Source organism: Genypterus blacodes, unplaced genomic scaffold (assembly GCF_046128005.1).
Source record: "Genypterus blacodes isolate CSIRO-AG114 ecotype Tasmania unplaced genomic scaffold, CSIRO-AGI_Gbla_v1 ptg000141l_1, whole genome shotgun sequence".
Lineage (NCBI taxonomy): Eukaryota > Metazoa > Chordata > Actinopteri > Ophidiiformes > Ophidiidae > Genypterus > Genypterus blacodes.
In genome coordinates, this window is record NW_027466943.1 from 818,330 (window position 1) to 833,657 (window position 15,328).

The window sequence follows — 15,328 nt, forward strand, 5'->3', positions numbered from 1 at the left end:
GATTCTTCTGTTGGTATCATTGGGCCATGCTGCATTGTCCCTCAGGATGAGGATGATGTCACCAGAAGGCAAACAGTATGGTGAAATTGTTTTCAATTTGATTAAGAACAATTGTTGGCAAATCAGCTTTTGTTACCTCTGCAACCCTACTTTCCTCATTTTGTTTCCATGTAGGAAACTGTAAAACCTTTTGAGCAATATCTCCCAAGCATGATTTTATTCTCAGAAATGTTGCTGTTCTTTGCTACCTTATACACGGTCGCCTATTAAGTTGGAATAAACAATTATTCCAACCTTATGAGCAACAGTATATACTGTACACTGTTGCCCATAAAGTTGGAATAATTATTTATTACAACTTAATGGCCGACCGTTTATCTGTACAGTTAGTGTACCTTCAAACATGGTGGCCAGTCAAGGTATGACATTCCATTTGCAATCCCTACTAAAATAACTGTGAATGAATAACAACATATAAGATCTGAAAAAACGACCCACCATTTATGGTTGACAAAGAGGGGGTGCTCATGTACCACTATTAAATCTGGAGGACTACATGTAAGATACATACATAACATGCTTTAACTAAAACTAATTAAAAAATAGCCTTCAATCAGTTAATCAACTTAGATTCTGATTTTAAGGCAGAGCAGGAGATCATTTATTATTGTCAAGTCATTTTAATATAAATGCCTTGATATGTTCCTTAATATTGTTGATATGGTTTTAATTTCCCGTTGGTCTGATTAAACCTGAATGGGTGGAGTGATGATACACAGTTATTCATGACGAAAAGGATGAGATAGAAGCCCACTAAAACGTGGAATATACAGTATGTGTTGTCCATTATCTGAGTTATCTGCCACAAATTCATGCAAGCTATAGTAGCTGTTGGGAAGAGTTATCTTGCCCAAGGATCTTCCCCAGTCACTGAGATCTTGAGTCAATCAAAAGGTGATAGACTAACATTCAATATGGCTGGATGTTTCTTCTTCATTTTATTAGGTGTATTAAATTTGACCGTCTGTCTGAAATTAAATCCTAAGGGTGTATTCAAATAAAAACTGTATTGAATGCCCTCTTCATTTCTCTCATCATCTTTCTGGGCACTCTTTAATTTGAAGGAAAAGTGTAATAATGGCCAAATGTCAAAGTAATACTAGGAAATAATAACTGAAAATCAAACTATTATAAGCATCTAACCCAGATATGACATTTATAGCAAATACCAATACTGAATTGCAATTGTGCAAAATTCTGAAAGTGCAATCAATAAAGGCCCACCAATCGTCCCAGTCATCCTTTCCCTGAAACACAAAGATGAAGGTAATGATTAGAGGGCATCGTCTTATAGAGTTCTTGTGTTTACCTCCAAGCATTGCTAAGCTAAGATGCATACAATGCAATGTCCTTATATTAAAGTCCTGACTCAAACACCAGGAAGTCCACGTGGTCCTTCTCTTTGGTCTTGAAGGCCTCCGCAATGACCCGGGCTGCATCCTTGTGCTCCCGACCTCGGAGGGAGATGCCATTAACCTCCAGGATGACCTGACCCACCCTAAGCTGACCACAGTTATCGGCTGAGCCTCCTCTCTGTCAATAAAAGCACAAAGGGGAGGGAATGAGAGAAGGAAGGCAAACAACATGAAATCAGAAGAGTTAACGAGTCACAAATAAGACACAGAGGAATGTTCTTGCAATCTTTAAATTCAGACTAAAAAAATGTACCTTTTTCTTGCTACACTTAAAATGTAACTGAACTGCTGTTAAACAGGGTGTATTAACCAGTGACTAGCTACCAGTTTAGTTTAGGCTTAGAAAGGCTGGGGTTAGTCTTATCTTAGCCTGAGCTGCTCAATGGTAGTGTGAGTATAGTCAGAGGATCAGCAGCCGATCCTTTCTTTCTTTCTTTCATTCTCTGTCTCTGTCTCTCTCTTTTTCTATGGGACTCATATTCGTCATCTTTGCTGTATATATATAGCATTTTTGTATTTTCTGCTGTATTATTTTATTTCAAACCTGGCCATTTGTGGAGAGGGAATCTCTCTCTGAATTGCCTCTACCGAGGTTTCTTCCTTTCCCGTAGACATTAAGGTTTTTCCTTTCTCTAAATGGAACAAGGACAGACACGGAAGTGTGATTCCGGGGGTTTTCTTGTCCGTTGTATAAGATAATCAGCTGCTGGATTGTTTAAAACTGGCTGGCTGTTGTAAATATTGCCATAGCAATATATCTAGTTAAACCACCTAACATTAACATTACATGCTGATTAGAATGTTGACGATGTGACAGAAAATGCTCTGCCTAGTGACACAAGAAAACACATTTTGTTGTATACATATTGTTTATGTTTGTTTGTCTTGTTGTCAAAGTTTTGATTAATGGGGGGAAAAAATTGCAAAGATTCAGGAAATAAACACAGCAACATCTGGGATCTTGATCACAAACATTGCAAAAGAAATTGGGAAATCCTGGAGGGACTGATTCATTCATTAATATACAAACTCTTCTCTCCACTCTTCCATTCAGTTAACAGAAAAGCACAATTTTCCATTTATATAGCCCTTTTCCACATTTCCATTTGTATTTAATGTTTTACTTGCATTAACAGTGGGAATCACTCTCCCATGATTCCATGAATGAAAACGTGAATGATTTCACAGCTGTTAATGTCATCATTGACAAAGACACTACTTAGAGAATGTGCAATTGACACACACAATATTTTGAGCAAACGTTGGAGAACAGTAGGAGTGATGGGTCGGGCTGGGGAAAAATATATGTGGGAGGGGTGCAAGTTTTCCTTGAAGGTGAGGTTGGTTAGGGTTAGGGAAAAGTGTCTGAAGTGCACTCTGCTCTATAGTCATGGAAATAGTGGATAACTAATTCTCTAAACTGTCAGACAAGAAAGAAGGAGTATGACAACAATGAGACCTTGTGACTTTCTTGATCACTAGTGAGGCTCATTATTGTGACTTAATCCCCTTGGAAAGGAGGTCAAACATACGAGACCAAACAGTGTAAGCTTCAGACAGGTATGGGTTTGATATTGGGCTGTTGGATTGGATTGCTTTAACTTGCAAAGATGTACATAATAAAACTGCTGTTGAAGAAAGTGGCAAAAGTCAGGACAAAGTGCACAACTGTCACAATCACCTGAATCATTCTAAACCTCAGGCCTAAACTAAGCTGAATTTGCTGTGACATTCAATTACAAAGCTGTGGCTGTGACAGCTACAGGACATGTACTGTACACCAATTATAATGAGGTTTGAGTCTGCAGATCTGACAGGACACTCTGGGCTTCTACAACCATCACTCAAATGGCTTGGAGCAAAGTGTTGACCTCCAGATGCTCCAATGCAACAGCTCCCAGTGGTTGGTGGAGACTTCTCATTTATGGACATTTTAAATACATCCCTGTTGAATCACTGACCATTCCCGAGTACCTCACCTCTGCAGTCTGAGGGTTTGGAAGCGGGGTGACGAGCAGCACCTAAGGAGATCCACTGTCACCAGGTTATAGTGCACAGAATCTGTTCCCACTGAGCTATCGTAGGGATACATGACAAGTGGTTGGGAATCAGAATAATTGATTCACACAATTGAAGTTAACACAAATTGTCTTGTAAAGTTTGCTTTAAAGCAGAAGTTCTGTTCACTCCAATGTCATAAATGGAACCCCTGCTGTGACATCAAAGAGCAGGTTGTCATAATGTGCTTGAGAGTTTCAAACCACAGCGATCGGTGCTGCTGCACTTTTCTGTCCTGTGATGCAGTGTAATATTTTGGTGCTGACCTCCAGGTTATATTTAGAAAGATGTCTATTTTTGTAGTTCACTTTATGCCTACAGTGACATTTCTGAAAGGAATAGGAAGGTCCTTCAGCACTTGAAGAATCTTAGACTTGATGACTCATGAGTCATTTGACCGAAACGTCTGTGCAGAGCTTTAAGCCTGATTTCTGAGCACTCTCTCTGTTAGGCTCATCTACCACAATGTAGGATATCATAATCAGCATGTCTCCTCCCATCCACCAGTAAGCAGTGATTCTAAGATGCCAGGGGAAATTTTAGTCATCACTGCATTCGTCACTGTGCCCAACATTGCGTGGGAGGAGTGACAAGGTTCAAACACTCTATTCATATTTGGTGCCATGTGATTTGTCAGACTGAAATATCCTCTCCATCAACTCCTCCTGAAAAAAGGCAAAAAAAGGTAAATTAGATAGTCTCACTCTTCCAAACACTGCCAAATCCTCTGCTACTCTGACTGTGTGCAACCATTCAGAAGAAAGCAACTTGTCTTTATAAAATTACAGCCCCTCAATATGATTGGGATATAACAAGGCAAATGTGCTTGTATTCCAGGCAGCATGACTGTGTAGGTCAAGAGCATAATGTCTGACATTCAATGTTATTCAGTAGATGGAGTCATTGTTATGGAAATCTCTGCACAGTCACGAAGACTCCTCAAGTATGCCTCGCTCAGGAAAGAGAGGCTGGAGGGAGAGACTGCTGAGGTTGCCAAGTCATTCGCTGATAAGATGATTTTATCGCCTCATGCTCACTATCAAACACTGTTATAGCAGTTATCCCTTCTGCTTTCTCTTTGCTACGATTAACAAAGTATCAATAGGAGTATACATTTATCGCATTTTGCACTTCTGGTTAGAGGCTATCTGCATTTTGTTGCTTGTACTTGTGACGGGCAATGACAAGTTGAATCTAATCTAAACTTATACAGATTGCCTTGCAATGCTGACTTGCAAAACTATTGCAAACAATTAGCAGACACTGAGCAAGAGCGCTATCCAAGTCCGTCTCCACCCGGTACATAAAACATGTTGCATGTTGTGAATCCAGACTCAAACATAGTCTAATAATTTGTCTACCAAGCGTTGAGAGTCGAGAGTTTTGAATCTGAAATTGACTATAACCTGACAAAATTCAGTTAGACCAACGAGTTGGAAAACAAAATCAATGATTGGGCTCCAATATCAAAGTTAACCTCTGCACTGACTTTGCCCAGTCTGCACTCCACTACCAACAACAAACTATGGCAAACTGCCCTACCAACTATATGAAATAAACTTGATAGTGGGAAATAACATTAATTTGCACATTGCAACTAAATTCAATCAGTCCAACATTTAACTCATACATACATACATGTGCTTTAAAACTGTAAAGACGCTTAAATAATTATGTGATACACAGCAAACAACTAACTAACAGGAACAATAGGTTGTCCCTATCCCACTGGCGGAAACTATACTGCAAAAGGGCGTCCTAAGTTGCGCGTATCTAACCATGATTTAAATAAACACCAGGGGTGACAGTAGACTCCAATTTAATCTCTTCATATTGTTCTTCTCCCACCATCAGCTTCATGCATCCCTGAACAGAAGCATTCAATGTTTTAGAACCTGTATGGTGTAGCTATTAGAAACATTTGACATCATGCATAGCAAATGCTTTATCTAAGTAGTCAAAGTGCAATTATAAATATAAATATATGCAAGGATAAATTACAACACGATTCATCAACAGTTGAGCAGTTTGCAAGGCTGTTTTTGAATATTGAAAGCAACAACGCAAAACACTTTGAGTTAGTTGCCTGTTAGCTATGGACTTAGAACTAGAAGCTAGAAACAGAGTGAGGGAGGAGAACTCAAACACAGGGGCACACAGGTATAACAGAAAGAAAAACAGCTGTTATTGACTAAACTCACACAATCACAGAAAGCACAAGGAAACTGAAGAGGAAGATGAAACAGAGATAACAAATTCAGAAAACAGATAAATAAACAGGGAAACATATATATAAGAGACTAGCAAATGCATATCTAATGCGTATCCCTAATCACATGAAATCAATAGATAAGTGCTTAATGAATCTATTTCAATTGACTGATTTATGTTCATTACCTTTTTACTCAATAGCATCAAATGTGTGTTGCATTTATATATTTGGTCAGTGCAGATGGCAGCCCATATTTTCAGATGATACTTTATTTATTCCTTATTCATAGTTCATATCAGGCTCAATAGACTGCAGAGCTAGATTTCTAGTTGACCAGGGCTCTAGATACAAAATTGAGCAATTGCCAATTATGTAAAAAGTATTTTCTTATAAACCTTATTATTATTTTTATTTATCAGTAGCTTCATTTTACTAACATTTACTTCATTAACAATAATTTGTTAATGTTCTTTAATTGTTTAATGTGAAAGCAACTTAATTTAAATTGCTGTAATAATATGTGCAATTGTTGCAGCTGTTTCTTTATTGTCTCAAGGTGTTATGAATGTAATTCTGTCGGCTTGCATAATGACAGTAGGCCTGAGCAGGAGTGTGAATAAGAGTGTGTCTTAGCCCTGTGATGGATGAGGAACCTGTCAGTGTGAATCCACCCTGTCGCTCAATGATCCCTGCAAACCTGCACAGGATAAGCAGGTATAAACAATGGATGGATGGATGAGCAGTTAAAGGTATTGTTCTTACTCTGTCAGTTTCCTGTGTGGTGATCATCTTTTATACCCTGCTGTTTACACAGAGTCATTGGACTTAAGTCTTTGCAGGAGTTAGCAAGGGATCATGTTTAGTGATTTGATTATTCAAGCATTCCCGAATAGAAAATTCATTCAAGATATGGAGCGCATTCATTGGTTAACTGAAGAATTCAGATTATTCTCTTTGACCTTTGAATTCATAATAAAAGCTACATTGATATTTCACACTAACTTTGTTCACTGTTTGCCAGTTTAACAGCATGTCTTGAAGTAAAATGGTAATTTGAAGTTTCCTACTTGTATGTTGGACCTTTGAGTGCAATGTCTTGCTAATGAACATTGAATTATAATGAGTTAAAGGAAAAACACACAGATGTATAGAATAGATGTATAGAATGGGCTTTGCAGGTTAGATAATGTCATTTCCTGGAAAGGTTTAGATTCTGCCAAGCCTTCAAGGTTATTCTACCCCTGAACTGGGAGGCAGCATACAGTATATGTGTGCGTGTTCTTGTTTTTCCTGATGATATTTCAGGAAGATCCATCACAGAAAGCATCTACATCTGCATCTAACATTAATATTGCACATGCTGAAAGACTCAGATGTTTTTCCTATTACTGTGTCTCTTATTGCCAGCAAGCCCTTCAACACTTTGTTTTTTGATGTAAAACAGTGATAATGTTTAAAGAAAATATACAGATTATAGTCGCAAAGTACGGTTTATAGGCAGCTTTCCACCAAAACTCAGTCAAAACTGATTTCTCACCTGTATGGAGACTATTCGTGGCAAGGGCTGGCGTGTATTAGCTCCTCCCTCTATAGCAATGCCAAGGGTGGTGGCATTTTTCACCACCCGTACCATGGTGGGGGCAGGAGCTGGAACTGGTGAACCAGCCTGCCGTGCAAATAGGGAAGAGTGTGTAAGAAAACAAAGCTGAATTAAAAGTAATTTACAATCTTTGGGGGTAAAAAAAATCCAGATAACTCAGCTGTGTGATAAATATGGGCTACAGTAATTTCAGCTAATGCATAAAGCTTCCCTTATATAAAGGAATATGATTATGATAATAACAGTGCATGTAAAATGTGTTCAAACCGGCAGCTGCAGCATATGTAAGAGACAAAACACGTTGTCTACTGTTTTCTCTGGTGTAAAAAGCAAATTGAACATGTCAAATCAGCAAATGAAGCCTTAATTCTGAGGTTTACAGCGCTTTAAGAGAAGGGCTCTTTGTCAGTTCTGCCTCATAGGTGGTGGCTGGGGGATGTGTGTGTGTGTGCTGTGTGATGTGTTTGTGTGTGACATATAGAGAGGAGAGGAGGATGCTTAATAAATGGCAGAGCATTAGTAATTATTCAACTCAAAGCCTCATTTTAACTGATCATTACATTACATTACCACCCTTCGCAGAGGGGGGAGCAATTGAGGGTTCGGTGCCTTGCTCAGGGACACCTCGGCAGGGGCTCGAACCGGCGACCGTCCGGTTCCCAAGCGGAAGCACTACCCACCGAGCCACTGCCTCCCGCATGATCACTAATACATGTGAGGCGAATTCATTTTAAAAGACACCCACTTTTAGAACAATTTACCAGATTGAAACAGGTCTTAACTTTTGCATGATGGTATGATTTATCAAAAGCTTACTCATCAAGAAAATGAGAAAATACTGAGGTAGCTCTTCTTTCTGGGCAAACTTGTGTGTCTTTATGAATGAACCCTTTCGTATATCGAGCTCAAGTAGCAAAGTAATAGGTCTGAGTGTTTATTAAAACCACAATGAAAAACCAGATGGAGCAATAAAGGAGTGCAAGAAGATTCATGCTCTTCTTAATAATGTCTTTCTGTGATTAACATCTTATTTAGCTCCAGTGGAATAGTGTAGATACAGCAAACAAACACAAATGGCCCTTTAATCACCCTAAGGGTTGTCAAGCATAATAATGCAGTGGTAACAAACCACTGCATTTAACATGAGAAGAACAACCTTGAAAGATAGATAGATACACATAGTGCACTTAGTATTTGACATGATGAGGCAATAGAATATGATGGTTGAAGGAAGAATTGTGCATGTTGTCATTACATTTGTCTTCTCTGCAGGTAGCATGCGAAATGGGGTTAGTGGGTTAGTGAGCAAAATGCAGCTAAAACCTCTGTAGAGCTGCAAATTTGATTTTGAATTCTCTGTTTGCTTCTGAACGCAATCTGAACAAATTAAAATGATCAATAGATAACATGATCATTTGACCTGTAAGTGTCATGTCCCGCCAGATTATTTAATGTCATGACTTTATGTGTGTTAATCCAAGTATAGCGTTCTAGCCTAATTTTTTGTTTCACGTATATATTTTGTAAAGCTTTGTTATTTTCTTGAGTAAAAGATAGTGATGGCGAGATGAAGCTTCATGAAGCGTTGAAGCTTTCCATCCAATTGCTCGACAAGTGGTACAGCAGGTTCGCAAGGCTACGAACGTCACTACATACGTCACCAACACACAACACACAACACAACACAAGAATGTGAATGATGATAACCCACGGCTAAAGTGCTTAAAGATCAATTAATAAAGAATGTTCAAACTGTAAACAAAGAGACCATTCCATAATCAGACTGCCTCAGGAGACAGAGAGACAACGGCGCAGCAGCGCAAAACGTCCTGTGTTCATCTTCATATTTTCGTTTAGTTTTACGCTTTCCTGCATCCATGGTGCTTCTGTCAGTAGCACTCTGAGACTGTGCGCGCACATTAGAATGTTTCAAGTTTGGAGCATTAACGTTACTTAGAGACATCCGTCAAGATCGCGTGATGACAAATTATATGTGAGAAATATTACATTGAAATCGGACCGCTTTTTGTCTGTATTGCCAAATATAGTTAGTACAATATGAAAATCTTGTACACCAAGAGAAATATCAGTGAGCGCTTGAGCCGAGCCGCACGTCGGCCGTGGGATCAATTGCGTTTCGCTGACCCTCAATTTTCGAATTGCGTGACGCTTCGAACATCAACGCGTACGTCACCAACACACTCCTCAATACGCGCTTCACAAAAATTATTCGACACACGCTTAAAAGCCTCAACTCGAAAGGACACATCACTAGTAAAATATATTTTTGCTGTTTGAACCCCTTCGTCGAGTCGTGTATATGGATCCAGTGTCTTTGGTGCTGTTGTCCCTGACTGAACAAATCAGGCAACGCCAGCGGCAGGTAATTGATTATGCAATTAAGTTCTGCACCATAGCCGCTGATAGTGGTTGGAACACGGCAGCTTTAGTCGACGCCTTCATGAACGGATTGACGAATCTGATCAAAGACCATTTGGCGCCCTTAGAACTACCCGAGGAACTTGTAACCATAATCGCCATTGCGATTCGCGTGGACCGCAGACTGAGGGAGCAGGATAGGGAACGTAAAGGTCCGCGATTCGCCCTCCCAGTCACCAGGTACGCTCTCCGGTGGGAAGTCCGCCATGGACGTCTTTGCCTTCTAGATCAGCCCCCGAGAGACCAGCATCATCCCAGGCATCGGAGGAACCGATGCATCTGGGAAGGACCAAGATTCCTCCAGAGGAGGGACAGCGCCGCTTCCGGGAAGGTTGCTGCTTTCACTGCGGCCAACAAGGGCATTTGCAGACTGTCCAAAAGAAATGGGAGGCTCACCAGCCAGGAGGAGTGCGCTTCTGTCTATATTCCCTCCTTGTTCAATGACTCAGGTAACCCTTTCTGTTAATAACCAAGTTTTAAATCAAGAGCTGATAGTCCATTCTGGTGCTGATGAAAGCCTCATGGACTGGCACCTAGCCGACAAAGTCAGGTCAAGACTGTTCCCCTGACTAAGCCCAATAAAGCCAGTGCCTTAGATGGTCGATTATTGTTCAAAGTGACCAGCTGCACCAAGCCCATACTAGTTGTGGTAAATGGTGACCACACTGAATGGATGAAATTCCATTTATTCAATTCAGCACAACACCCACTGATTTTGGGCTACCCATGGCTTACTAAGCACAATCCCCATATTGACTGGCGCACAGGCAAAAGGCTTTCCTGATGTTAAACCCTCAATAAACGAATCCACGTAATGACTCTCTGTACCTAGATTTGACTTAAGTCCCCTCCTGTTACCATGACCATACGAGAAGTGTTCAACAAGGCTAAAGCTATGTTGCTCCCTCCTCACCGTCTTTTCGACTGCCCCATTGACTTGCTGCCTGGGGCACCCATCCCCAAGGGATGCCTGTACTCCATCTCTGAGCCGGAGAGAGCGGCCAAATGGACAAATACATCACCACTTCCTTGGAAGCCGGGATCATCCGTCCATCCTCCTCTCCCGCTGGGGCGGGTTTCTTCTTTGTGGGTAAGAAGGATGGCTCCCTCAGGCCATGTATAGACTACAGCCTGTGGAATCCTTCCACTTAATCATGTGGTTGGAGCAGTGTCATGGCAGATAGAAGAAGATGTTAAGCAGGCTAATGTGAGTCCAGCACCTAGTGGTTGTCGAGGCAACCGTTAGTTTGTTCCAGTGGCACTGCGATCCAAGGTAATTCACTGGGCTCACACATCCTTGCTATCATGCCATCCCGGGGTTAAGCGTACCATATTCGTGCTGAAGTAGCGTTTTTTGTGGCCATCCATGAAGTTGGAGATATCCGGGTACGTGGCGGCCTGTCCAGTCTGTGCCCAGAATAAAACATCATCCAGGGCTCAGATAGGTCTACTCCAGCTCCTTCCAGTTCCTCAACGCCCATGGTCCCACATCTCCCTTGATTTTGTGACTGGTTTACCACCTTCGAAAGGTAACACGACCAATCTGACGGTGGTTGACCGTTTCAGTAAAATGGCACATTTCATGACCCTAACCAAGCTTCCCTCTGCCAAGGTAACGGCAGAGGTCATGTTGAGTCAAGTGTTCTGTATCCATGGTCTTCCCGGGGACATTGTATCTGACAGCGGCCCTCAGTTCATTTCAAGGTTTTGGAAGGAGTTCTGCCACCTCCTCTTCAGGATACCACCCATAATCCATTGGTCAAACTCGCCTCAACCAGGACCTCGAAATGAGCCTTTGTTGCCTCGTGACCCAGAATCAGACCACCTGGTGACCACCTCACCTGGGTGGAATAAGCCCACAACATCTTGCCTACGGCCGCCACCGGCCTGTCCCCTTTCGATTGCGCCAATGGGTACCAGCTGCCTGTATTCCCATCCAACGAGATGTAGGTCACGGCCCCATCGGCTACCTCTCCACGTCCATTCCAGGAAGTTGGTCCCCAGGTTTGTGGGCCTTTTTTCCAATATCAAAAATAATTAATCCAGTCTCTGTCCGTCTAAGACTACCCAGGTCATTGAAGGTCCACCCAACATTCCAAGTCAAGCCAGCCAGGACAGTCCCCTTGTGCCCACTTCCAAGCCTCCTCCCCCCTAGGATCGTCGAAAGGCGGTCCAGTATACATCCGCAACCGGGGTCGAGGTCGACTGTTCCTTCTCGATTGGGAAGGTTATGGCACAGAGGAACGCCAGTGGGTCCCATCCAGCTACATCTTGGACAAAACTCTCATCCAAGATTTCTACCACCAGCATCCTGAAATCCCCGGGCCGTCAGGTGTTGGCCCTAGAAGGGGGGGTACTGTCATGTCAATGTCAATGTCTTTAGTCATAGTCACCCCATGTTACAGTTTAGTTCATGTTCAGTGTTTAATGTCTCGTCCTTGTCTCTCACGTTATGTCAAGTTACCGTCACTCATGTCTTGTGTCGTCTTGCACTTCCTAAAACTTACCTTTCCCTCTCGTTCCAGGTCACTTAACTGCCTTTGTGTGTTTTCCCGCTCCTGTGATCGTCTGCCCCACCGCTGATTGTTGTCACCTGTGTGCCCTTACCTCATGTATAAGTAGTCCATGTCTCTCCTTGTCCTGTGCCAGTTTGTCTTGTTTATTCACTACGTGTGTTAATCCAAGTATAGCGTTCTAGCCTAGTTTTTAGTTTCACGTATATATTTGGTAAAGCTTTGTTGTTTGAGTTAAAAATGTTTTCTTTCTTTGAACCCCTTCGTCGAGTCGTGTATTTGGATCAGGTGTTTTTTGTGCCGTGGTTCCTAACAGTATGTTTTATTACGACTAGACTTTGTAGTGTGAAGTGCTGACCTGTCTATTGGCGCCCAGTAGAAGTGCCTGGGCAACTGGCTGCTCTGGGTGGCTCTGCTGGTCTTTGCTAGGCCGAGGGCTGCCGTCCTTAAAGAGAATCCCTGCCTCGGCAATGTCCACTCCACTGTCCTCACTCAGGGTCTGGCCACTGTCTGACAGCTGGGACAGTGTGGCCCCTGAACAGGACAGAAGTGTTAAGTTACAATTATGCAACGCAGGATATCATAAGGTATAAGTGACGTGTCATTTTGTGCAGAAAACACAAAATTACCTCTTTGCTGTGGTCTTGAGTCTGCAGACAGACGGTTCATGTCTGTTATGGTGGATATATGGTATCGGGCTGGTGAGCAAGGCTGCTCAGGAGTGCAGGGTGGAGCTGCAGGTAATATTATTGAGGTACAGGGGGAAGGACATGGTGAGAGATGAGGAGATAGATGAGGGGACAACATAGGCGATGCTGCTTTTGAAGAAGACGCAGACTTTGACAAGATGGAGGACTTCTCATAGGAGCTGGATCTGGAGGGGAGTTTTCCACATGCATCTGGTTTAGCAGGGATGAAGGGGTCACGCTGGTTCAGGACCCCTGGGCATATGTGATGTCCTGAACTGGGCCTGTTGCGGTGGGGACTGTGATGGTGGTGGTGGTGGGCAAATTGTGCATGATTGTGAGGATCAGTGACCTGAAAGCTACTTCGACACATGTGATGGAGCGAGTTAAGGGAAGTGTTGTGGGCTCCACCGGCACAGGCACGGTGGGCAGATGCTGAGGACGGTGGGGAGCAATGTGGCTGGTGTGTGGAGGGAGATTTTAATGACTTGTGTTGGCAGTCCTGGACCCGACGGGTGGGGCCAGTGAAGACTACACCAGAGCCGGGAGAGCCTAGCCTGGCTGAAGGATTCCGGCTGAGCTCCACCTCCCTGGACTGCCTGCGCTGAGCTTGGGGAGGAGCAAGCCTGAAGAGTGAAGGAGATTCAGCCAAAGCCTGCACTCCATCCTGCAAATAAGGGGACAGCAAACATGTCAGGGCAAATGAATGATGCTGTCCTAATCTAAACGAATCACTAACAAATATGCAACATAATGAAAAAAGCCAAATGATGGTAAATCCATCATGCAGTCTCACAGCGTTTGGAACACCTGTCAAATAAGCTCTATCAGCTTGTTGACATCTACATGGTGAAAGATAAAGTGAAGACTCTTCGCTCTGTCTAACATAATCAAGACTAACATGCAACAATTCAATTGCAAGAAGGAGGCTTGACCCTAAAGGGACTGTACTGTGATTTGTTCCACGAACACCGAGACAAGCCAGCCATTTGGAAATTTTCAGGAAATTCAGGAAAGTCAGCATTCCTTTTGTGCTGCTCTGAGACCAAAAATGTTTTGGTTGAAATACCCAATAGCTGAAGAAGCAAATTAACTTGAACATTACTGAGTGCATTTATGATGACTTCGCCTTTCCTTGGACTTTATATTTTATACTTATCTTGAAATATAAAAATTTAAAGACTTATGTCCGTCATGGCGTGTAAAGAACACAGCAGCTCCCAAGGGCAACAAGCAGGGATATAGACTGATGTTATCGTGCAATTTAAAAGTGGATTGTTGTGATAAAAAGTGCTGAAAAGGATGATGTTTTGATGTAGCAAAACTTGATGGCCTAATTCCAACAACATAACACAAACAATGACACATACCAGTGCAATGTTTTGTAAGGCATTAGTATTCTCCTCTTGTTCTTGGTCTGTCCAGCCACTAACATAATTGTCAGTCTGAAAAAAACACCAAGGGTTACTCATAATGAAGCATAGCAGTATTACCGGGCTCCATCCCTTGCTACAACAATGAAAATGCTTCAAATGATTTTGAAGCCAACTAGAAGGGGTTTGTCCCATATAACACAGTAAGAGTGAGAAAGTTTAGACACTAGAACAAAGTGCTTGAAATACAGTTCTATAAATGTATAATTATTTGAAGAGGCAGTATTCAAAGTGGGCTTCAGGGAGCACCAGAAGTTTTTTAAGGGGTTCTCAGTAACTATATAACTATAACAATAGCGCAATACTATAAATTTACTCGATTAGAGAATTTATAAGAATGACTAAAAGTAAACATTTAATTAACATTAGTTATGATTTTATTCGTCGCTGTGCCATTTCGGCATAATTGTCTGTCAAACCTTCATAGAGAGAGTTATACCGCCATGCACCCCCACCCTCTAACTCCAATCACTCACATGTTTTGGCATGCTGCAACATCTTTAGCAATGTTAATTACAATTATTGTCTACTAAATAATCTCTAAATAATCTTGCCGCCATCTATCAATTAAATACAATTAGCTATTTATTGGGGATGTTGTGATTTCACAACCATAATTATGACTGTGCAGGCAATTTAATAGTTGGTGGTATTTCTTGGCAAACAGTGACACCAGCAAGCAATAGGTGCCAGAAAAAGCTAACTGGACAGGACAAATGGAATAAAGGTACTGCTGGATCAGGCAGTGAAGTGTTTTGTCAGGCAGTGGGACAAAATCCTCTACTAGAGGGAAATAACACATCCAATAACACATCCTTTATCATGCTGAAACCAAACTATGTTATCAGATCAAGTTCTCTGTTGGGTCTTCTGACCTAGACTGGTGTAGATGGATAAGTAGCAGCCTGTAAA

At 41.9% G+C, this 15,328-nt stretch overlaps 1 protein-coding gene across 1 annotated transcript in view; it reads right to left on the reverse strand.

The window, feature by feature from the left end:
- Positions 1 to 1,333: 1,333 nt before the first annotated feature.
- The window catches only part of whrnb (whirlin b), a 56,016-nt gene continuing 42,021 nt past the window's right edge, over positions 1,334 to 15,328 (reverse strand). The window contains 4 exon segments of the mRNA XM_076165124.1: positions 1,334 to 1,593; positions 7,283 to 7,411; positions 12,656 to 12,831; positions 12,927 to 13,650. Of these exon segments, the coding sequence (XP_076021239.1) occupies positions 1,417 to 1,593; positions 7,283 to 7,411; positions 12,656 to 12,831; positions 12,927 to 13,650 (1,206 nt within the window). The 3' untranslated portion in view covers positions 1,334 to 1,416.